The 22164-nt window shown below is 48.0% G+C and overlaps 2 protein-coding genes and 1 pseudogene across 6 annotated transcripts in view; 2 read left to right on the forward strand and 1 right to left on the reverse strand.

Moving 5' to 3' along the window:
- Positions 1-22164, forward strand: part of LOC142488427 (uncharacterized) — a 1092840-nt gene that overhangs the window by 231740 nt on the left and 838936 nt on the right. The window lies entirely within an intron of this gene.
- LOC142488432 (uncharacterized) overlaps positions 1-22164 on the forward strand; it is a 235652-nt pseudogene that overhangs the window by 55798 nt on the left and 157690 nt on the right.
- The window catches only part of LOC142488447 (uncharacterized), a 29644-nt gene continuing 21970 nt past the window's right edge, over positions 14491-22164 (reverse strand). For 3 of the 4 annotated variants that reach the window (XM_075588970.1, XM_075588969.1, XM_075588968.1), the window contains 2 exons: positions 22025-22138; positions 14491-16744 (listed from right to left, as the gene is read on the reverse strand). In XM_075588970.1, the coding sequence (XP_075445085.1) occupies positions 15243-16744; positions 22025-22138 (1616 nt within the window). In that variant the 3' untranslated portion in view covers positions 14491-15242. The remainder of the gene's footprint in view (positions 16745-22024; positions 22139-22164) is intronic. The other variant, XM_075588971.1, reaches the window with a different exon arrangement.

Raw genomic sequence — 22164 nt, forward strand, 5'->3', positions numbered from 1 at the left:
GGGAGTCAGGACTGGGCCTCGTTAGGGGAGTAGGCAGACGCTTAACCCCTTAGGCCCCCGATAGGCTCTCCCTCTCCAGTGTATGGTGTATGTAGGATTGGTTGCTGTGTGTTGTCGCTGCATGTGCTGGGCGCAGTGCGTGCAGCGTGTGTGGATGTCTGCAGGCTGACGGTGTTAGCTGTGTGTCTGCTGCAGGCTGTTGGTATCTGGGAGTTAGTAGCTAGGTGTTAGGAGTAGCTATATGTTAGGGAGGATTAGGGACTTGGGTAGCTAGGGGAGTGGGGCAGGGTATTACTCCGCAGGCCCTAGGAGATTTCCCCAAGCCACCCCAGGTTGCGGTTCATCAGGGACAGGCCCTAGGTTAGGGTTCCTGTCACGTTAGGGTTAGTTAGGGATAGACAGGGATAGCGGCGGCTGCTGTTCCCGTGATTCGGTTGCTGTTACCGTGAGACGGTTGTGTTCCCGTGAAGCGGTGGGACCCTCGTTGGGGTTCCTGGAGAAGTACCTGGAAAGAATCAGACGGATGCATCGCACGTCTGACCCTTTGAGAAGAGTGTTGCAGGCCCGAGCATCGGAGTGCTCGGAAGGTATTTCTACACATGTGCACCAACAGGCCTAACAGATAATTTAGTGACTGCGCAGTCACCCACGACCTCCGTAGGAGTACGGGACATTGGGTGTGGGGGATTACAGGACACTGGGTGGGAACACCAGACATTGGGCCTGAGGTGATAAGGTTAACAGGTTATGATGTTATGTAATGTGTGATATGTGTGTTAGTAAAGTCCTTAGTTATTTTACCTCACCGTGTATGTTATTATTGATTGTCCTGCGAGGAACCACTCCCCCTCTGGTGGGAGCCATCGCAGGTGGAGGCGCTGCATCGTGTAAGTGATCACCGTTAGTATTGTGGTATGTCCCAGGTTCCCCGTGGCGGAAGCTCAGCCCTCCTGTGAGCCAACAGGTAACGCACCACACCTAAGGTAACACTGTATGTTCCCCGCACTCACACTGTATATGCGATTGGGTGGGGTGGAATACCCGTTACATATATATATATAAATATATGTATGTATATATATAATAAATTATATATATATATATATATATATATATATATATATATATATATATATATATATATTGTTGCATGATGAAGCCACTGTACAAATGAATGGGTGAAGGGTGGGTATCGGGCCAGGGTGGCTTAACCCCTTAATTACCTTGGTGATTAAGGCGTTAATTGATATCAGCATGTAATTGCAATGTATTGGCTATGTATTTTGTTGGCAACGGAGGACACGGAATTTGCTGTCTAGGGGAATTCATGGGGGGGTGGATTGATGTTTTTAATGTATAGGACCTGTTTATTTTTATTTTTTTACAGGGTTGTTTCCTCAGGTCTGTGGGGGACCTATGGAGACCACCTGAGGGCTCCTCGGACTTCTCATGGGTAAATGGCTGCCAGGTCCACAGGGGACACCTGCGGGGAAGAACCACGGCCCCACACATGTGGGGGCACCACGGATGGGGAAGAACCGGTGGCCCCACATCTGTGGGGGCATCAAGTAGGGATCACCCGAGGGCCCCCAGACCCCTGTGGGAACCACTTGAGGCCCCTCAGCCACCTGTGGGTCTGACCCAGGGCCCCCCAGACAGCCGTGGGCCTACCCGTTGGGACCCCATTGTGGCCAACGGTGACCCGCGGAGACCACCTGGTGGACCAAGGCGCCAGGCGGGGACCACCCGTAGGCCATAAAGCCCTGTTTGAAACCTGGTGCTGGGCTACTGTGAGGTTTGTGAGGTGACCCGTCAGGCCGTCTGGGGACTCCCGTGGGCCTGGGGTATTAACCCTGTATGTAAAATAATAAAGTATGTATTTATGGGGGGGGCACAGGGAGTGGGTTATGTATTTAATAAATATAATGATGTTTATTGTGGGACTGTGTATTATTTGTAATGTCGGTACTGTGGGTGGGGGAAGGAGGTATTGGGTGAGGTTGGTTAGGCCTCAGGGGGGGGTAGTGGGGGAGGGTATTTAGGCCTCCCGAGTGGTGGGTGAGGGTGGGTTAACCCCTTAATGACTGTAGCAGTTACTAAACGCTATGGTGATTAAGGGGTTAGGGGACATTACATTGACTGTTTTTATTCTTGTTTATGTTTTGCAACATCGGAGGGGGCATGGACGGTGATGAAGATGAGGATGGCCTTCATCGTGGCAGCCGGACAAGGGTGAGTGCAATATGTATTTAATGTACTTATTGTTCTTTATGTATTTTAAATGGGCAAATGCACTATTATCCATTTGTGGATAAGAGTAATTGTGCCCATTACTATACTGTATGTGTTAGGTGGGGGGGGGTTATTTCTTTATAAGTATGTACAGGTATGTGTTTTAAAATTTATTTGGGGGGGCACAGAATTGGTACTGCAGGCCCGCGGGTAACACCCGAGGGCCCCCGCCAGGCTATAGTATCATTGCTGTGCATATATGTACTGTATGTTAGGGGGTATAGGGGTTGTTGGTGTAATATATATATATATATATATATATATATATACAGTGTTCGACAAACCTATACATTTGCTCGCCCCGGGCGAGTGGATTTAACCCCCGGGCGAGTAAATATTGGCCCAAGCAGCACACGTTTGGTACTAGGTGGCGAATAGATTTTTTTGTGTGGCGAGTAGATTTTTTGGTGATTTGTCAACCACTGTATATATATATATACAGTGTTCGACAAATCACCCAAAAATCTACTCGCCGAACCAAAAAATCTACTCACCACCTAGTCCCGCCCCTAGTCCCACCCCCAACCCCGCTTTAAAATAAAATATATAAATAAAATACATTTAATAAATTCCTAGTCAGAACAACATTCGTTTTTGACATAAATGTATTTATTGTATTACATTATACTACAATTAGTCCTTGTTACATGTGTAAATGTCGGATCTAGAAATAAAAGCCAGGTGTGAATGACTAGTTTCCTGAACCCCTTAACCAGTGTCTGGACGTCCCCGCTTCACAATATCTAAAGTAGCAATCCCGCCTGGGATCTTACCTGATGCACTGTCCCTCAATGTCCAGGTACCCTCATTCCCGCAATGTTATACATTGGAGGGGAGGTGTTCCCTACCTGTCTTCTGGGTTAGGGGGGGTTCCGATGTCATCCATGTGAAGCTCGAGTCAGATCTGGAAGAAAGCAGTATAAGTTATTTCGGTGTAGTATAGGGCAGTTAAGATATATAGGGTAAATAAGAGATCCAGAAACAGAGTGTGAGAGAGTGTGGGTGACAGAGAGAGAGAAAGAGAGAGTGTGGGGGGAGAGAGAGAGTGTGGGGGGGAAAGAGAGAGAGAGTGTGTGGGGGGGGAGAGAGAGTGTGTGGGGGGGAGAGAGAGTGTGTGGGGGGGAGAGAGAGTGTGTGGGGGGGAGAGAGAGTGTGTGGGGGGGAGAGAGAGTGTGGGGGGGGGAGAGAGAGTGTGTGGGGGGGAGAGAGAGTGTGTGGGGGGGAGAGAGAGTGTGTGGGGGGGAGAGAGAGTGTGGGGGGAGAGAGAGTGTGGGGGGAGAGAGAGTGTGGGGGGAGAGAGAGTGTGTGTGGGGGAGAGAGAGTGTGTGTGGGGGAGAGAGAGTGTGTGTGGGGGGGAGAGAGAGTGTGTGTGGGGGGGAGAGAGAGAGTGTGTGGGGGGGAGAGAGAGAGTGTGTGGGGGGAGAGAGAATGTGGGAGGGAGAGAGTGTGTGGGGGGGAGAGAGAGAGTGTGTGGGGGGGAGAGAGAGCGTGTGTGGGGGGGAGAGAGAGCGTGTGTGGGGGGGAGAGAGAGCGTGTGTGGGGGGGAGAGAGAGTGTGGGGGGGAGAGAGAGTGTGTGGGCGGGAGAGAGAGAGTGTGGGCGAAAGAGAGAGAGTGTGGGGGAGAGAGAGAGAGAGTGTGGGGGGGAGACACAGAGGGGGGAGACACAGAGAGACTGACTGACTGGGGCATGTGTGACTGACTGACTGGGGCAGGGCTGACTGACTGACTGGGGCAGGGCTGACTGACTGACTGGGGCAGGGGTGGCTGACTGACTGGGGCAGGTGTGACTGACTGGGGGGGGGGGTGTGACTGACTGGGATGGGTGACTGGGGGGGGTGACTGACTGGGGGGGTTTACTGACTGGGGGGGTTTACTGACTGGGGGGGTGACTGACTGGGGGGGTGACTGACGGGGTGTGACTGACTGGGGGAGTGACTGACGGGGGGGGGGTGACTGACTGGGGGGGACCTCTGGTGTCACACACATACTCCCATACACACACACACACTCTCTCTCTCTCTCTCTACACACACAGGGGGGGAGGAAAGGCTGCGACCAGCACCACCACCACGCTCCTCCCCCACCCACCCGTGCCCATCTCCCACTCGTGGGGGGGGGGGGCAGGCCGACACCCCCCCCCCCCCCCATACCTCACGCGGGCATAGTGGAAGCTTTGGGGAGGTGGCAGGGTGGGGGGGAGTCAGGTAGCAAGGTGTCCCCCAGCGGGCGCCCCAGGGGACAGTCAACCCCGCCGTGGCCACCACTGCCCTTTTCCCCTCGCCATCATGTCCCGCAGTGCACGGCCAAGCAGGTTTGCAGGCTGCATCTTCCCCCGACCCCGCGGCAGCATAAAGCTAGTGGGCTAGTGGGCGGGCAGGTGGTCAGGCCGGCATCCCCCCCCCACCTCATGCGGCGGAGGGGAGGGGAATGGGACAGGAGGAGGGGAGAGCTAACGCAAAGGCACATACTGGCGGCAGAGGGCTGGAGCAGAGGGCCGCGGTGGTGAGTAGGGAGCTATGTAGGGACAAGGGGGATCGCATGGGTTGTCTTGCAGGAGGCAGGGAAGGAGCAGAGGGGCCGCAGCATGGAGAGATTGGAGAGTACTTACCCTCCAACAGATCTCCAGGCAGAACGAATGGCCGCTCGTTGGTGGCGGGCTCATATAGAGCCTGGCCGCGCGCCCACAAAGCCTGGGAGCGCGCGCCAATCAGATGTCAGGTACGGGGAGTTTTTTTTTTTTTTTTCAGCGCAAGCAGGGAAATTTAAAAAAACAAATACATGTGCTGCTTGGGTCAATATTTACTCGCCCGGAGGTTAAATCAACTCGCCCCGGGCGTGTAAATGTATATGATTGTCGAACACTGTATATGTTCATATTAAGATATATATGTATTCATTCCTGTTTGTGAAAATGACATGTGTCCAAATCTCATTCACCTAGGAACCGGATGCATATCCTACTCCCACCTTTATCTTCTGTGCTGTGTGAACGTTCACATCTAGCACGGGTATGTAATTCATCAAGACGTCCACAAACCAGTTTTGTGTGTACCTCAGTGAATAATGTTGTGCAAATCTATATTCTGTGTCACATTTATTGTTGTTTATGCCTTAAAGACATGTAAAAAATGTTGCTAGACAATAGTTACAGCAATCTTTAATATACAAATGTTCACTGGGAGTCTGACATGTGTGTGACAATGATGTGTAGCATATTGTTTTTTGGAGATCACATTGTTCATATATGTTCTAATTTTTTCGATCACATTGTAAAGTGTAACATATGTATGTGAAAAAGATCATATCACATGTGATGCTCATTAATCATATTTTTCTTATCAATTTTATTTGTCAGTCCTATTACTCCAATGACTGTTCATGGAATTTCTTTTACTGAACATCTGTAAACAAGAGGGACAAACAGCACGACAGGTATTGTGATAGTATGTTTAAGCATTACTTAATGAAAAAGTTTGCACCTTTTAAATATGTCCTTCGTGTATTGTGTCCGTGTTGTTGGCTTGATGTTTTGGTTCTTGGATAGTGTCTTGAAATGTTATGAACTCATTAGATAACCTGTCAGTATTAAGAGTTGACGACATCAATTCATGCACATGAGCGAGGGGAACTGGAGCGAGCTGGAAGAAAGGCATGAGGACAGTGAGAACCGGGACCGGCGCAACAATTTGCGCATAAAGGGGATCCCAGAAGAAATCCAGGACCCGGAGGAAATGATCAGCCGATGGATGAACTCCATAATGCCTGCCAAATCTGAGGCAGAGCTGGTCATGGACCGGTGCCATCGAGCCCTGCGGGCCCGGCCGCTACCCAATAACCCCCCACGCGACGTAATCCTCCGTCTCCACCATTATAGAACTAAGGAGGAGATCTGCAAAATAACCAGAGCAACCCTGCTGGTAGTTTTGATGGAGTAAACATGGCCATTTTCCAAGACATCTCCCCAATAACCCTGGCAAGATGGAGAGCCCAGCAGCCTGTTACAAAACTGCTGAGGGTTAAAGACATAAGGTACAGATGGGCCTTTCCGTTTGCACTAGTGGGGGTGAGAAATGGCCGGACTCAGGCTCTCAGACACCTCTCAGAGGGGACAACATTCCTGAAGAAGCTGGGACTATCTGAAAAAATAACTTACCCAGAGGTTCCAGAAGCATGTCCTCCGCGGACAGCAGAGTGGGAGAAAGTGATCACGCCGGCCGCACAGAGGAAGGAGAAGGCGGGGGCCCCAAGAGTCAATTAAGCCTTAAAGAGACAGCATCCATACGCCGATGTAAAAAGTTGAAAACCAGTTATAACCGTGTTGGAGAGATGGAGGAGACGAAAGGGATGCTACAGCAATAGTTCCACTCTCCTGTGGCCGATGGGGCCTCCGTGGGGCTTGGAGGATCCAACAGGGTCTGAATGATGACAGCAGACAATATTCACCAAGATGGCGACGAGGCACACAATCCAGGAGGAAGGAGAGATGACGCGAAGGAGAAGCATGGCGGTGGTCATTTGGGCATGAAGAAGTGGTGTGTCGGCAGTGCCCGCCCCTAGTCACACCAGCCGCTGCTCGAGGGCAGCCTCACTGATTCCTGCCGGGTGACGTCAGAGGGAGGTCTCGGGAGGAAATGACGTGAGACAGCACCAACCCGGAAGTGGAGAGGCTGGTTAGAGAGAGCTCTCTCCGGTGGGGGTGCGTGAATTCCACCGCCTGGGAGAGGGGGGAGCGGGGGATTGGAGGAGCGGGGGAAGTGAGTGGTGTGGGAAGTTTGACATCTGGTCATTAAGATGGAATTCAGACCTGAAAAGAACACCCCACCAAGAGGATCCTACTCGGAGGTGGTGAGAGGGGGAGGAGGATAGGCTCAGGAGGGAGAGGGGGGCCTTTATTCCAACCACAGCAGAGGAATGAGGAAAGGAGGGGATCAGTCAGAGGCAGAGAATAGAGGCATGAGAGCAGGGTTAGAGAAGAGGTAGCCAGCAGAGGGAGGGAGAACTAGACTTCACACCAAGGAAAGGGACGCAGCATAACCAAAGGGAGTTAAGGGAGTAGTTAGTTCTAAAAATGTACCAGTAGTTAATGTAGCATAGATAGAATCGTTTATTAGTCAGTTGCGTTAAGAATTTTAGATACCATAACTAGTTAAAAACAATATAACGTTAGAGTTGCCTGTGGGTTGGAGGGGGAGTGCCTTCAATCTCTCCCGTAGATATGTGCTGGCAGGGCTGGGCTTTGGATCTAATCCGCAGTCCAGCCAAAGACCTGAGGAATCGTGGGTGACAAGAGGGCCCACGGGCCTGGACTGGAGAAAGGGTCCAGGGCAGGGGCGGTGTACCTGGGCATCAAACCATATGTCTGTGGAGACAAGACTGCACACTCACCCCTAAAGGCAGAGTCCCTAACCTAGGGGCCGTCCCTCAGTACCTACCCACTACCCTGGTGGGGATTGGGGCTTGCCTGGGATCTGGGGAACTACCTTACCTGGTGTAGGAACCACTTGCTCCCTACACCCTCCCTTCGCCTTCCTGCTCCCAGCACCAACTGCATAACGTAGTCACCGCAACATTGTAGTCTTCCTCCACAGGAGAAGCTACAAAACCCTATTTGCTGGCTGGCTGCACGTGATGTGGGTGAAAGGGCAATCCCCAGAGGCTGCTGGGAATTGTAGTCCACTCAGGACCTCTTTAGCATTGGGACCGCGTGCGCTACCCTTACTGCGCCTGCGCGACCAATGCGCACGCTCGCGCAACGTGTCATCGCGGCCCTTGCTAGCCGGATACGCCGCAGAGACTCCGGGGACTCGGAGCACTCCCTGCTCCGGCCCCCACCTTTGCGTTGTGCCGGCGGGTCCGTCGCTGCCTCCGGCGGCACCCGCGATCGCTCGGCACGCTACAGAGGGGGTCTCTGGAACCAAAATAAGTCCAGGGCTACATTCTCCCCCTCGCAGAATCCGAACGACCTTGCTTGGGTAGCAACCATGCAACAGGGAATTATATAATGAAAAATGCATTGCAACCGATACACCACACCCAACATGCATTTGTTCACCAGTACCCAACATACTCACGTGGATACCCGAGGCCAGCTGAGTCTCAGAGTGGAGTGCCCCTAACTGATTGGGTGAGGGTATCCCACCTTGACTCCTGTGAGTCTTTTGGAACTCAAGGTCAGGTGTTAAAGTCTCTACCGCCAAACCATCACCTCCCCTTCGCAGAAAAAATAGCAAGGGGTCCTGGGTATTGACTGTGACGATAGTGAGGGTTTGGCCCGGGATTAACGGGGTTACCCCCCAATGGCCCCCCTCTAACCTCGCCAGGGAGACAAGGGGTTAACTGGGCTGAGGCCCAGAAATGTGATTTAACCCTTGTTATAACATGAAAATGCTTATTCCCCTGTGTAAATGTATTGTTGCTGGATCAGTGTCTGCATAACCCACCCACTGGGACTTAAGGGGTTAATCTTATATGCAGTGCTGAATAAACAGTTACCTGAAAACTGGTAATTTGGGAACGGAGTAAGCCAGCCCGAGCCTTGGGGTGCAGCCTCAGGGGAACCCCCCAAGTACCCACATATTAAAAATATAACTGTCATAAGAGGGACATATATTTTTGATAAAGTGACTTTTTGCAGTTTTTAAAATGTCCAGAACCAACTGCTGTGACTCATATGAGTTTATTCACGTTTGATATGCAAGCTTCCTCTCTGGAAATGCATATCAAAGGGAGGTCTGGGCTAGGGGTGATACATAGTGATCAAGAGAGGAATTACCTAATTGCTATGCGGGACCCAGGAAGCTAGAGTGGGGGTGAGCCTTATAACTCACACCTTACAGCAAAAGGTATCCTGCAGCAGGATATCTGAATGGGTGTCCTTATTAAATATAAGAATATTATGAGATGTCCTTGGCTGAAAAGGATAAGAATTACATATTTGTATTCGTGGGACTTAGCATATCTTTTGGAGTGTAAACACTGTATATGTAACTGCTGCTAAATGCCAGATATTAATATCTCTATTAATTTTCATATTACACCGTAATGTTTGGTCTCTCTGCGAGCGTCAGGTGTGACGGAATGTATTAATATATCTCACCTGCATGTATGTATTACTGAACTCAAGTTAGGGAGTGATTTGCAGTAAATATGAAATTTTGGTTGAGTTCTGAGGAACTCCGTTGTGATGAGCAGTAAAGGCTAGAATTTACATCGCTTGGTCATCAAAGGCTAAATTGCTAATTGCTTATGCTTGGCCCAATGGACAAAAGGAACTAACCAGAGAAAGTGTGACATTTCACACTGGACACTGGAAGTCCAAACTGAGCTTCAAAAGGACTTTCTGCTAGACGGCACGGTGCCGTATCTGGGAAAGAGGGGGTTAAAATGATATATAAGTCAGAACCACCTTTTACCCATGGTTCTTCATGTTCTTCATGCAAATGTTCTTCATGCAAATGTCTTCCTGCATGTGTCCTGCATGTATTGCTGTGATGTCAACTGAAATATGGGAGAAGTGGCAGTCTGTATCCTGATGGCCTTCTGTCCTAATCTTTAAGTAAGTGTCTATATTTTGCTTTTATTTGTACATATCTGTTGTGTTCACCTATCCTAACGAATAAATACAATTTGTTATATCTAGGTCTCGTCCCAGTTCAAACCCAGGTATATATATATTTATATATAGTTTTGGTGTAAATTACAGCCTGTCACAAGCTACCGTGACATTGACCGCTGCCGGATCCTCCGGTTTCATCTCGCGGGAGACAGGGAGGTTCAGTCTCTTGCCTCGGTCTACCACATGGCGAATAAAACGCTCCATTGTGCACATGGAAGAGGCCACAACTGCCTGAGCGGTCTCAGCACAGTCTTTGCCCACTCCAGCGATCCTTTTAACGGTGACATCTTCTGTGGACAGCCCAATGTCTACGGGCAGGCCCGTGTCTTGAGAAGACAAAGGTTGGAGATTCTTTGCGCAGGAGTAAGCGTCACTCATGGCTGCTGCACCGGATACTTTGATGAGGTCAAATCCACTCCCTGGTTTGCAGAGATCTTCTGGGGGAGACACCTCCACCAGGACGCGATGATGAGGTGAGCCCATCGCCCAGGTGACCCTACCTTTGGAGCCACCAGTCTCCACGATCACCGGGGAGCTCACACCCGACACCCCTGGGGCAGTCAACTCACCCCTGTCGTTGTGGGCAGGTACTGATCCCAAGCCTGGGACCGCTGGTACCATTGTAGAAGGCCAGACTGGCCACAGTAGGGCACACGGACCCAAAGCAGGCTCTGTATCCGCTGAGATAGTTGGCTCGATGACTTTGCAAGAGTGGTCCAACGGAGTGGCGCATCACCACGAGTTGTTGGTTGCTGGAATCACCAAAAGAGGATGGGGGTATAGACACCTTACCCTGTGATTGCGGAATCTGTGGTTCCTGCTTGGGAACTGGGTCTTAAACCGACATCTGGGGTTCCAACATCTGTAACTCTGCCTTCGGCGGCTCCGGCTCGGGACCTGAGTCTAGAATGTTCATTTGGGGACACGTGCCCTCCACAACCCCCATAGCTGAGGTAGGTGGACTAGCAGCGGCTTTGACCGCCGAGGTAGAGACATTCGGCGCCTCTTTCTCCACGGGTTCCACCTTCAGAGGTTCCTGCTCTAGCACTAGGATATCCCCTTTGAGAGGGTCTGGAACATTGATTTTGACACACGGGTCCCATGTGGCCTCTGGAATTAGGACAGACTGATTACCAGCATAACTCACTTCAGTAGAGAGGTCAGTCACATCAGTGTTCTCTGTGGATTCCGTAGGCTGGGGCATAATAGGCTTCAAGAAACAGGCACCGCAGCAGTCACATTCGGGCTCCCACACCAGTGCACCTCTAGAACAGTCACAGGTGGGGCTAAAACACTGTATACACACTTCCCCATCCACCTCGGTTGTCTTGAAGTCTATCGGAAACTGGGACATGTCGACTCCCGTGGCACGGGCTTCCTGAACGCAGGGGCACACTAGCACGAAGCCATCTATTCCTGGCGCTTGCCAGGGCACATACTCATTAGGGTGTAACCCCTTGCAGTCTATATCATTCTCGGAGGAAGAAAAATCCGTTTCTGCAACAGTGTCCTCCTCTTCCTCTGGCGGTTCTGTAGGCTGCGGCAGTCTGGGTTTCAGGAACTGCGCCTCAGTCAGGACACTTGGGCCCTCGGGTCAATTCACCGACGGGGCAATCACATTCGCTCAGGCAGCAGTGCAGGCATTCTTCCCCATCTACCAGTCGTCGTGAGCGCTACAGGTAACATAGGTGACCCGTCCGTCCAGCCCCCAGTCACCTTCCAGTCTCTTAACGCACACGGACATAATGCCATTGGCAAGACTAAATGTGGGGCCCGTATGACTCTATACAGCCAGGGGTGTGTTTCTCTGCATCCCGTACTTTCCTTAGGGGGAACAGAAAACGCTGATTGCTGCTAACTGTGCTCCCTCCTATTTGGGGGTGGGGCTCGGGTTTTCCCACCAGTCCTAGATAGATGTTTGCAACATTTTCCCGCGCGGGAGGGAAGTCAGCACATGGCCTCTTCCGCCTTGAGGGCTTCCTCATGGTGAAACAAAAATAGCACAATTTAGAAAAAAAAATTACAGGGCACCCCAGGTCTAATATATCTCAGCAGCGCCTCCAAATGTAGCCCTTTTTCTGAACCCTCCCAAAGGAACTACTGGTCACTGTACAACACCTGCGGCTCCAGATCTGAGCCTCCGCTAGATGGGAGCCTGGGGTAACACTCATACACTTACTTAGCGCAGCGCCTCCACTTACCCAGGATCCCCGTGATGTGAGATTCCCCATGGCAAGAAACATACAACACCATAAGATTGTAACTGGTTTTACTAATAATAATGCACGGTAGCAATAACACAACACTTATACTCTAACGGTATAACCTTAACGTGTAACCTTAGTGGCTCGGCCACTCTAATCAGGAGCAACGTCTCCGTCCCCTCACCGCGTGACCCCCCACACACCGTGTCCATATATATTAATGTGATGGTATAGGCTCAGTTCTTTAACCACTCGCTCAGTGTTCCTAAAGAGTTTAGCCTAGGGCGGGATCAGCGCCTGTTGACCGGTGTTGGTGCACTTGTTGTTATAGTACCTGCCGGTCACGGCGGTGACCGGTACCTCTTCGCAAAGGGTCAGAATATTCAGCAGTCTGTCTCCTGGGTCTCAATGTTCAGCCGTCTGGTCCCAGACGACTCGCCAGCAGACCTGCTCCGCACGCTTGATAAAGTTCTGTTCCCAGAACGAAACGCGTCAGAGTGTTACTGACATGAGGTTGTACGTTTTGATTTATTAAAGTTTTTTTGTTTTACACGCCTGGTTGGAGAGTTTTTTCAGTGGAGCAGTGACCGCCGTCTGTTCACCATTTGCTTACCAGAATATTCAGCAGTCTGTCTCCTGGGTCTCCATGTTCAGCCGTCTGATCCCAGACGACTCGCCAGCAGACCTGCTCCGCACGCTTGTCCCTTTGTCCCTAGCTGGTACGCAGTAAGGTGATGCTCGATACAACCATAGGCCGTCCCTGCAGCACAGAAACCTTTGGTGTCTTCAGGGAACACTCCTAGGGGCCTACGGGGTAGCCTGTTCTATGCAGGTGAGTCACTGACCCCCTGCACCCACACTACCTCTCGTCACCACCCGGGTCCCCTCTGACTACTTCTCCCTAACCTCTACAGCAAACGCACTGCACTCACACTGAACCTACAGCAAACCCACTGCACTCACTCGGTACCTGCAGCAACCCACTGCACTCACACGGAACCTGCAGCAACCCACTGCACTCACACGGAGCCTGCAGCAACCCACTGCACTCACACGGAACCTGCAGCAACCCACTGCACTCACACGGAACCTGCAGCAACCCACTGCACTCACACAGAACCTGCAGCAACCCACTGCACTCACACAGAACCTGCAGCAACCCACTGCACTCACTCCGTACTGGTAGCAACCGCACTGCACTCAACCTGGTACCTGCAGCTACACTGCACACACATACTGTGCCTACTTGTCAGCGCTCACAGCACTACCAGCCGTGACACTGAACAAGACTGCACACTCACACCTAAGGACAGGATCACTAACCTAGGGGCTGTCCCTCAGTACCTACCCACGATCCTGGTGGGGATTGGGGCCTGCCTGGGATCTGGGGAACTACCTTACCTGGTGTAGGAGCCACTTGCTCCCTACACCCTTCCTTCCCCTTCCTGCTCCCAGCTCCAACTGCCAAACGTAGTCCCCGCAACATTGTAGCCTTCCTCCACAGGAGAAGCTGCAAAACCCTATTTGCTGGCTGGCTGCACGTGATGTGGGTGAAAGGGCAATCCCCAGATGCTGCTGGGAATTGTAGTCCACTCAGGACTTCTTTAGCATTGGGACCGGGTGCGCTACACTTACTGCACCTGCGCGACCAATGCGCACGCTCGCGCAACGTGTCATGGCGGCCCCCGCTAGCCGGATACGCCGCAGAGTCTCCGGGGACTCGGAGCACTCCCTGCTCCAGCCCCCAGCTTTGCGTTGTGCCGGCGGGTCCGTCGCTGCATCCAGTGGCACCCGCGATCGCTCGGCACGCTACAGAGGGGGTCTCTGGAGGCAAAATAAGACCTGGGCTACAAGGGGAATGCAGGGGACACACAGCCAACACACACCACAAACACAGCCCCCCCGCCCTACTCAGATGTCAGCTGCTTTGTCTGCCTGTGCGGTTCGGTGCAGGGTTGGGGGGGGGGGGGGAAGAAGAGGAATCAATGCGGCTTCTGGGAGAAGGGGACTCACAGCACACACACAGCCAGCCCCCTCCCCCCCACCTCCAATGTCAGTGCTGGGAGAAGGGAAATGCAGGGGAGTCACAGCACACAGAGCCACCCCTTCCCTCCCCCCACCTCCGATGTCAGTGCTGGTAGAAAGGGAATGCAGGGGACACACAGCCAACACACACCACAAACACAGCCCCCCCGCCCTACTCAGATGTCAGCTGCTTTGTCTGCCTGTGCGGTTCGGTGCAGGGTTGGGGGGGGGGGGAAGAAGAGGAATCAATGCGGCTTCTGGGAGAAGGGGACTCACAGCACACACACAGCCAGCCCCCTCCCCCCCACCTCCAATGTCAGTGCTGGGAGAAGGGAAATGCAGGGGAGTCACAGCACACAGAGCCACCCCTTCCCTCCCCCCACCTCCGATGTCAGTGCTGGTAGAAAGGGAATGCAGGGGACTCACAGCACACACACTGTGGCGAAAATGGGGGTAATCAGCGCATTAATAAAGGCAGTGGGCTCGGCTGGTTCCCCTATTTCGTATTGGGGATGAAGGGGTTAATTTTATATGCTGTTCCCCTTTTAAGACTGCTAATTTAGGAACAGAGTGAGCCAGCACCCTGATTTTTGGGGTGCCGCCTTAGTGTAATCCCCCAAGTACACACATATTAAAAATATAACTTTGTCATAAGGGAAACATATATTTTTGATGAAGTGCCTTTCTGGTGCAGTTAATATGTACCGGCAGGATGCTGTTTTTTTCTGCCTGCCTTTGTTTTGCATACCAGAACCAAATGTGTTGACACCTATGAGCTGGGTTACTTGCCTATGCAAGCTTCAAAGCTAGCCTGCTAGGCCCACAGCTGTATCGGTGCAGGGCTGGGTGGGAGGGGTGATCGGTGCAGGGCTGGGTGGGACGGGGGTGATCGGTGCAGGGCTGGGGGAGGGATCAGGGGCGGCTGCTGAGAGAAGGGGAATGCAGGGGACTTGTGCTGCAGCCGGCGCCTCGCTCCACATCTTCCTCCTTCCTCCTCCCAATCCGACATTGGACCGCAAGTGTCAAAATATTTTGTCGGATATATTCCGACATTGGACCGGAAAGGGTTAATACAGAATGGTTTCCCACACTCTGTAGATGTGAATCATTTCTCTCCTGTATGAGTCCTCTGGTGTCTGAGGAGACTGCTCTTAACTGTGAATTGTTTCCCACACTCTGTACATGTGAATGGTTTCTCCCCTGTATGAGTCATCTGGTGTCTGAGGAGGGTTCTCTTAATACTGAATTGTTTCCCACACTCTGTACATGTGAATGGTTTCTCCCCTGTATGAACCCACTCATGGTTGAGGACCCCTGCCTTTGTAGAAAAGCTTTTACTACACTTTGTACATGTGAATGGTTTCTCTCCAGTATGAGTCATCTGGTGTCTGAGGAGGCTTTTCTTAATACTGAATTGTTTCCCACACTCTGTACATGTGAATGGTTTCTCCCCTGTATGAATCCGCACATGGATGCGGAGTTCCGCCTTTGTAGAAAAGCTTTTACTACACTTTGTACATGTGAATGGTTTCTCCCCTGTATGAGTCATCTGGTGTCTGAAGAGGTTTTTCTTCATACTGAATTGTTTCCCACACTCTGTACATGTGAATGGTTTCTCCCCTGTATGAATCCGCACATGGATGCGGAGTTCCGCCTTTGTAGAAAAGCTTTTACTACACTCTGTACATGTGAATGGTTTTTCTCCTGTATGACTCATCTGGTGTATGAGGAGACAGCTCTTAAATGTGAATTGTTTCCCACACTCTGTACATGTGAATGGTTTCTCCCCTGTATGAATCATCTGGTGTATGAGGAGACATCTCTTAAGTGTGAATTGTTTCCCACACTCTGTACATGTGAATGGTTTCTCCCCTGTATGAATCCGCTCATGGATGAGGAGCCACGCCTTTGTAGAAAAGCTTTTACTACACTCTGTACATGTGAATGTTTTTTCTCCTGTATGACTCATTTGGTGACTGAGGAGGTGGCTCTTAGTACTGAATTGTTTCCCACACTCTGTACATGTGAATGGTTTTTCTCCTGTATGAGTCATCTGGTGTATGAGGAGGTGGCTCTTAATACTGAATTGTTTCCCACACTCTGAACATGTGAATGGTTTCTCCCCTGTATGAACCCTCTGATGATTGCGGAGGGTCCTCTTGGTACCTAACTGTTTCCCACATACTGTACAAGTAAAAGGAGTCACTGCTGTCTGAATCATCTGGTGTGGAAGAAGTTTCTCCTTCAGTGAGAAACCGCTCCCACCATCTGTACATGTAAAGGTTTGCTCTCTAGCGGGGACACAAAGGTGTGTGAGCAGGTCCCTGTCCAGTGAGAAGCTTTTGCCACACTGACAACAGAGAAAAGGCTGAGCACCACGGCTGCTTCTTAAATCTCTCGTATACCTTTTGCTGGACCCATATTTAGAGCCCGTCTCCGCTGTGTGCTGTACAAGGTCTGTAAATTCACCATCATGTGGCACTGGTTCCTTGCAAGTGTCCAAAATGTGGCAGGAATCATTGTTTTTTGGCACTTCTGGGCTGCGAGTAGTCAGACAGCTTCTGGATGTACCAGAGTTCAAGTTCTGTTCCTCATTCAGGCCGTTCTCTAACAGAAGTAAACAAAAAATACAGAACAAATGTTTTCAATCTGTAAATAAAATTACTGAACGCAAATTACAAATCCAAAACACTGAAGAATTTATTTCACCGATACTTAATTAACAAAATATTCTCTTCACCCAGGGTTTTAAAATTGTGGCACATTTTGGCACATGGACATCCAGTGTCCCCTAATGACTGTGGTGGTTCCCGAAGGCCTGAAATGTATTTGTAGCAGCTCTCACAGTGAAATCATTGATACATATATAACTTGTATTTATTACTGTATTCATTATTTAACGATACATGTACATCCTCCAAATAATTAACATTGAAAATGTCCATGAGAAGTAAAGTTAAGGAACTCCTGGTCTATCATATTAGTGCGTTAATAATATCAACTAAACCAGACAGCAACCTATAGTGTAAAGATACTGTAGTTGCCCATGTATGTATGTCTTTATTTATATAAGGCCCGCAGTGTACTCAGCGCTTTATAGCAGAAACAATACAGTACAGGGAATTATAATGCAATAAGTGCAACAAACAAAATCAGACAATAGGAACGGAAATCACTGCCCTGGAGAGCTTACAATCTAAGTGATGCAGTGACTACACTGCCCATGTAATCTTTTGTCATAAGACCCACAAACTAAACTGCTCCATTTTGTGTCATTTTGTCAGTCAAAAATACTATTCATATAATTTCCCAAGCAGGCGGCCTTGGTGTAATATTTGACTCCTCTCTTTCCTTCTTTTCTCACATTCAAAACAAAGAAAAAAAGGAGCACTGCAGAAAAGAAGAACTGGAGGCAAAAGTAGAAAAATTAAGAGAGTTATTGAGACACAGCCTAAGTTAAAAGAGAAACCTCCAACGCGTTTCTCGCCATGGGCGCTATATCAAAGAATGGTTTCCTGAGTCTAGAGAGTGTCACGTTATTGGCACTCCCCGCCGGAAACACTGCCTACCTGTATCAAACGGTAAAAAAGTCCCATGGGAACAAAACAGTCCGGGGAAAATTTAACCACGGAAAGAAGGCAGTATAACTGTGGGGGAGAAATCCAGTAAAAGGACACAATAAAGAATACAATAACAATAAACTTAAATAGACTCATAAGGACAATAAAAATTAAATGAAAAAGCATCAAATTTAAAAATGGATAAGATGTGGAGAGAATAAAATTATTAAAATTAAATTAACTAACACCAAATAATATAATCATGTAATAATAAACATATAATAAATGTAAATTCAACTACCAAGGCAAAGAACAATTTGAATCTTGATAAAGGGAATATACAGTTAGGTCCGGAAATAATTGGACACTGATACAAGTTTTATTATTTCGGCTGTGTACGAAAATAAATTCAAGTTACAGTTAAATAATGAATATGGGCTTAAAGTGCAATATATATGAGCTTTAATTTGAGGGTATTCACAGCCAAATTGGAGGAAGGGTTTAGGAATTACATCTCTTTAATATGTAGGCCCCTCTTTTTCAAGGGAACAAAAGTAATTGGACAATTGATTCAAAAGCTGTTTCATGGACAGGTGTGGGCTATTCCTTCGTTATCTCATCATCAATTAAGCAGGTAAAAGGTCTGGAGTTAAATCCAGGTGTGGCATTCGCATTTGGAAGCTGCTGCTGTGAACCCACAACATGCGGTCAAAGGAGCTCTCAATGCAAGTGAAACAGGGCATCCTTAGGCTGCAAAAAAAAAAAATCCATCAGAGAGATAGCAGGAACATTAGGAGTGGCCAAATCAACAGTTTGGTACATTCTGAGAAAAAAAAAAGAACGCACTGGCGAGCTCTGCAACACAAAAAGGCCAGAATGTCCACGGAAGACAACAGTGGTGGATGATCGTAGGATCCTTTCCATGGTAAAGAAAATCCCCTTCACAACATCCAGGCAAGTGAACACACTCCAGGAGCTAGGCATATCATTATCCAAGTCTACCATAAAGAGAAGACTTCACGAGATCAAATACAGAGGGTTCACCACAAGGTGCAAACCATTCATAAGTCTCAAGAATAGAAAGGCCAGATTAGACTTTGCCAAAAAATATCTCAAACAGCCAGCCCAGTTCTGGAACAGCATTCTTTGGACAGATGAAACTAAGATCAACCTGTACCAGAATGATGGGAAGAAAAAAGTATGGAGAAGGCTTGGAATGGCTCATGATCCAAAGCATACCACAACATCTGTAAAACACGTGTGATGGCATAGTGTTTATTGATGATGTGACAGAAGACAGAAGCAGCCAGATGAATTCTGAAGTGTATAGGGATATATTGTCTGCTCAGATTCAGCCAAATTCAGCGAAGTTGATTGAACGGCGCTTCATTTTACAGATGGACAATGACCCAAAACATACTGCGAAAGCAACCCATGAGTTTTTTTAAGGCAAAGAAGTGGAATATTCTGCAATGGCCAAATCAATCACCTGATCTCAACCCGATCGAGCATGCATTTCACTTGCTGAAGATAAAACATAATGCAGAAAGACCCACGAACAAACAACAACTGAAGACAGCTGCAGTAAAGGCCTGGCAAAGCATCACAAAGGAGGAAACCCAGCGTTTGGTGATGTCCATGCGTTCCAGACTTCAAGCAGTCATTGCATGCATAGGATTCTCGACAAAGTATTAAAAACGAACATTTTATTTATGATTGTGTTATTTTGTCCAATTACATTTGAGCCCCTGAAATAAGGGGACTGTGTATGAAAATGGTTGCAAATCCTAAACATTTCATACAATATTTTTGCTCAACCCCTTTAATTAAAGCTGAAAGTCTGCACTTCTATTGCATCTCGGTTGTTTCATTTAAAATCCATTGTGGTGGCGTACAGAGGTCAAATTATGAAAATTGTGTCAGTGTCCAATTATTTCCGGACCGAACTGTACATAATGAATAAGATGTAAATAAACAAACCACACTGAGAAAATTGCCAAAGTAAGGATACAATACTACTCATCAAATGTGACTAGGAGACACACATATGTATCTCAATGATAGAAACAAATGTATATGAAAAATAAATAGTATTATATAACCTGATAATGGGCAAAGGAATAATATAGTTTAGAGAAAATGTTTTAGGTCCCATTCTGTATTAATCCCAAAAGGGGATAGAGTATTAAGTGAGTGGATCCAAAACATCTCACGTTGATTAAGATGTTTAATTCTATCACCCCCTCGTGCAGTGACAGGTATAGATTCAATCCCCTCGTGTAGGGACAGGTATAGATTCAATCGCTGAAAAATGAAAAGGTGGACAAGTTTCCCAATGTACAATTTGAAAAATGTTTGGAAACTGGGAGCATCTAATCTAGTTTTTTAATAGAACGAATGTGCTCCATAATTCTGACCTTCACTGGTCTGATTGTCTGCCCAACGAATCCTCGACCACAACCGCAGGTGAAGTAATAAATCACAAAATTACAATGAATAAAAACTGGAATTGTGTGTGTTTTTTTACTGTGTACAATATCAATAGATTTGATAGGATTGGCATAGCAACAAATACACATTTACCACATTTGAAAAAAAAAAAAAACGTGTATTAAATTTGATTCATGGACACGGTCTGACCTGGAGGTAAATAAACTAGGCGAAAGATAGTTTGCCAAGGATTTAGCCTTTCTAAATGCAATTTTGGTTCCTGGTTCAATTGACTCTTTAAGGTCTTCCTCCAAGGCGAGCACTTCCCAATGTTTCTGGATGATTGAGCGGATTTGATCTATGCCGTGTAACAGCAGATTGGACCCTTCTGGAGTGCCCTGGTCTTTCCTTGATTTAAACCCCCTGCCTAGAACCAGTCAAACCATAAGACCGTAACTACTGTATATCCCCTGTTCTGCAGCCCCTGACGGAAAATCTGTTTGCCAATTCGGTGGCCTGTTGATGAAAAGAATCCTCGTTAGAGCAAAGCCGCCTTAGGCGGAGGAATTGGCCCTTGGGTATACCACGGATGAGTGACCTGGGGTGATTGCTATCCGCTTTAAGAAAGGTATTCCTGGCATTTTGTTTCCTATAAATGTCAGTCTGTATTTCTAACGTAACGTGATTAATATGGGGTTCAGAAGTAAAGTTAAGATTCAACATAAAGAATTAAGAGTATTAACGAAAGTGTCCAGTGAATGTGAATCCCCTTCCCAAATCATTATCAGGTCATCAATATAACGCTTGTAAAAAAATAATATGATGCCGAAAAGGATTAGAATCACCAAAAATAAATGTGGATTCCCAGAGACCCATAAAAAGATTAGCATACGACGGGGCAAAGGAGGTACCCATAGCCGTACCCTGTGTCTGCACGTAAAACTGTGACTCAAATAAAAAATAATTGTGAGTCAATGAAAATGTGATGGAATCTAAAAGAAAAGTGCGAAGTGAAATAGATAATGAGGAGCCGAAGAGTAAGGGGTTAAATACTCCCCTAGCAATGCTCACAGGGAATGTCCACGTGTTAAACATACACTTTGTATCCTTTAGAATCTTGTTTTCCTTCCCAAAGAAGCCTAGACCTCCATAATCCACATCAGCCAGAATCAATAATGTCACATATCATGTCCTTTCATAACCACTCTTGATAGACTTCCACTAGCCTTAATACAGTAGGTAAATCTTATGTGGTTGTCAGTGGTTTAGGGTACTGTAGACATATAGTATACATCACTTTCACTGTCCAGAAGAATTGCCTGGACTCTTGGGACACTGTCCCCCATCTATCAGTTAAGCTATGTCTAAAGACTGGATATTATTATTATAATATATAAATACTGGATATTATTGTATATCTAGTGACCCTTAATGAGAGGGTATTGTTTAAGCTGGGGAACCAGGTTAGTTAGGGATGGGTCCCTTGAATTTGTTTTCCCAAATTGTGTTTTATCGTATAACCTGGCAATAAGAAAAGGGAAATCCATCATGTAAAGCTGGGTGTGGGGGCTCTTCTTGTGATATCAGTATACAGAAATACTCTATACTGATTCCTATGGGGGAGGGGTGAATGGATTGATTTTACTTTATTATTAACCCTTTGAGTGCTGAAGAAGTTTTTACCCCCAAGTGCTGAAAACATTTTGGAGCTACCAATGTTCAAACCTCAATAACAATAATATCCTCAATATAACCTTAGATAAATCATTTTTTTCATTAGGACAGGTATCTTATAATTGTATGCACGCTTTAATATTATTTCCCAAAATATTGTACACATTTCAGTCCATTTTTAAACATACTGAATAAAGACAAGTGAGGATGTAATGGTACTTACCACAAACAGGAAATGCATCTATTTCTTCCTTTATTGGGGTCAGATGTTCCTCTGTGTTCGGTTCTTCTTTCTCTGTCTTAATCTCTAACCTCTCCGGTACAACCACTGGGAAACCTGGCAATAAGAAAAGGAAAACCCAT

This window comes from Ascaphus truei, chromosome 2 (genome assembly GCF_040206685.1).
Source record: "Ascaphus truei isolate aAscTru1 chromosome 2, aAscTru1.hap1, whole genome shotgun sequence".
NCBI classification, from domain to species: Eukaryota; Metazoa; Chordata; class Amphibia; order Anura; family Ascaphidae; genus Ascaphus; species Ascaphus truei.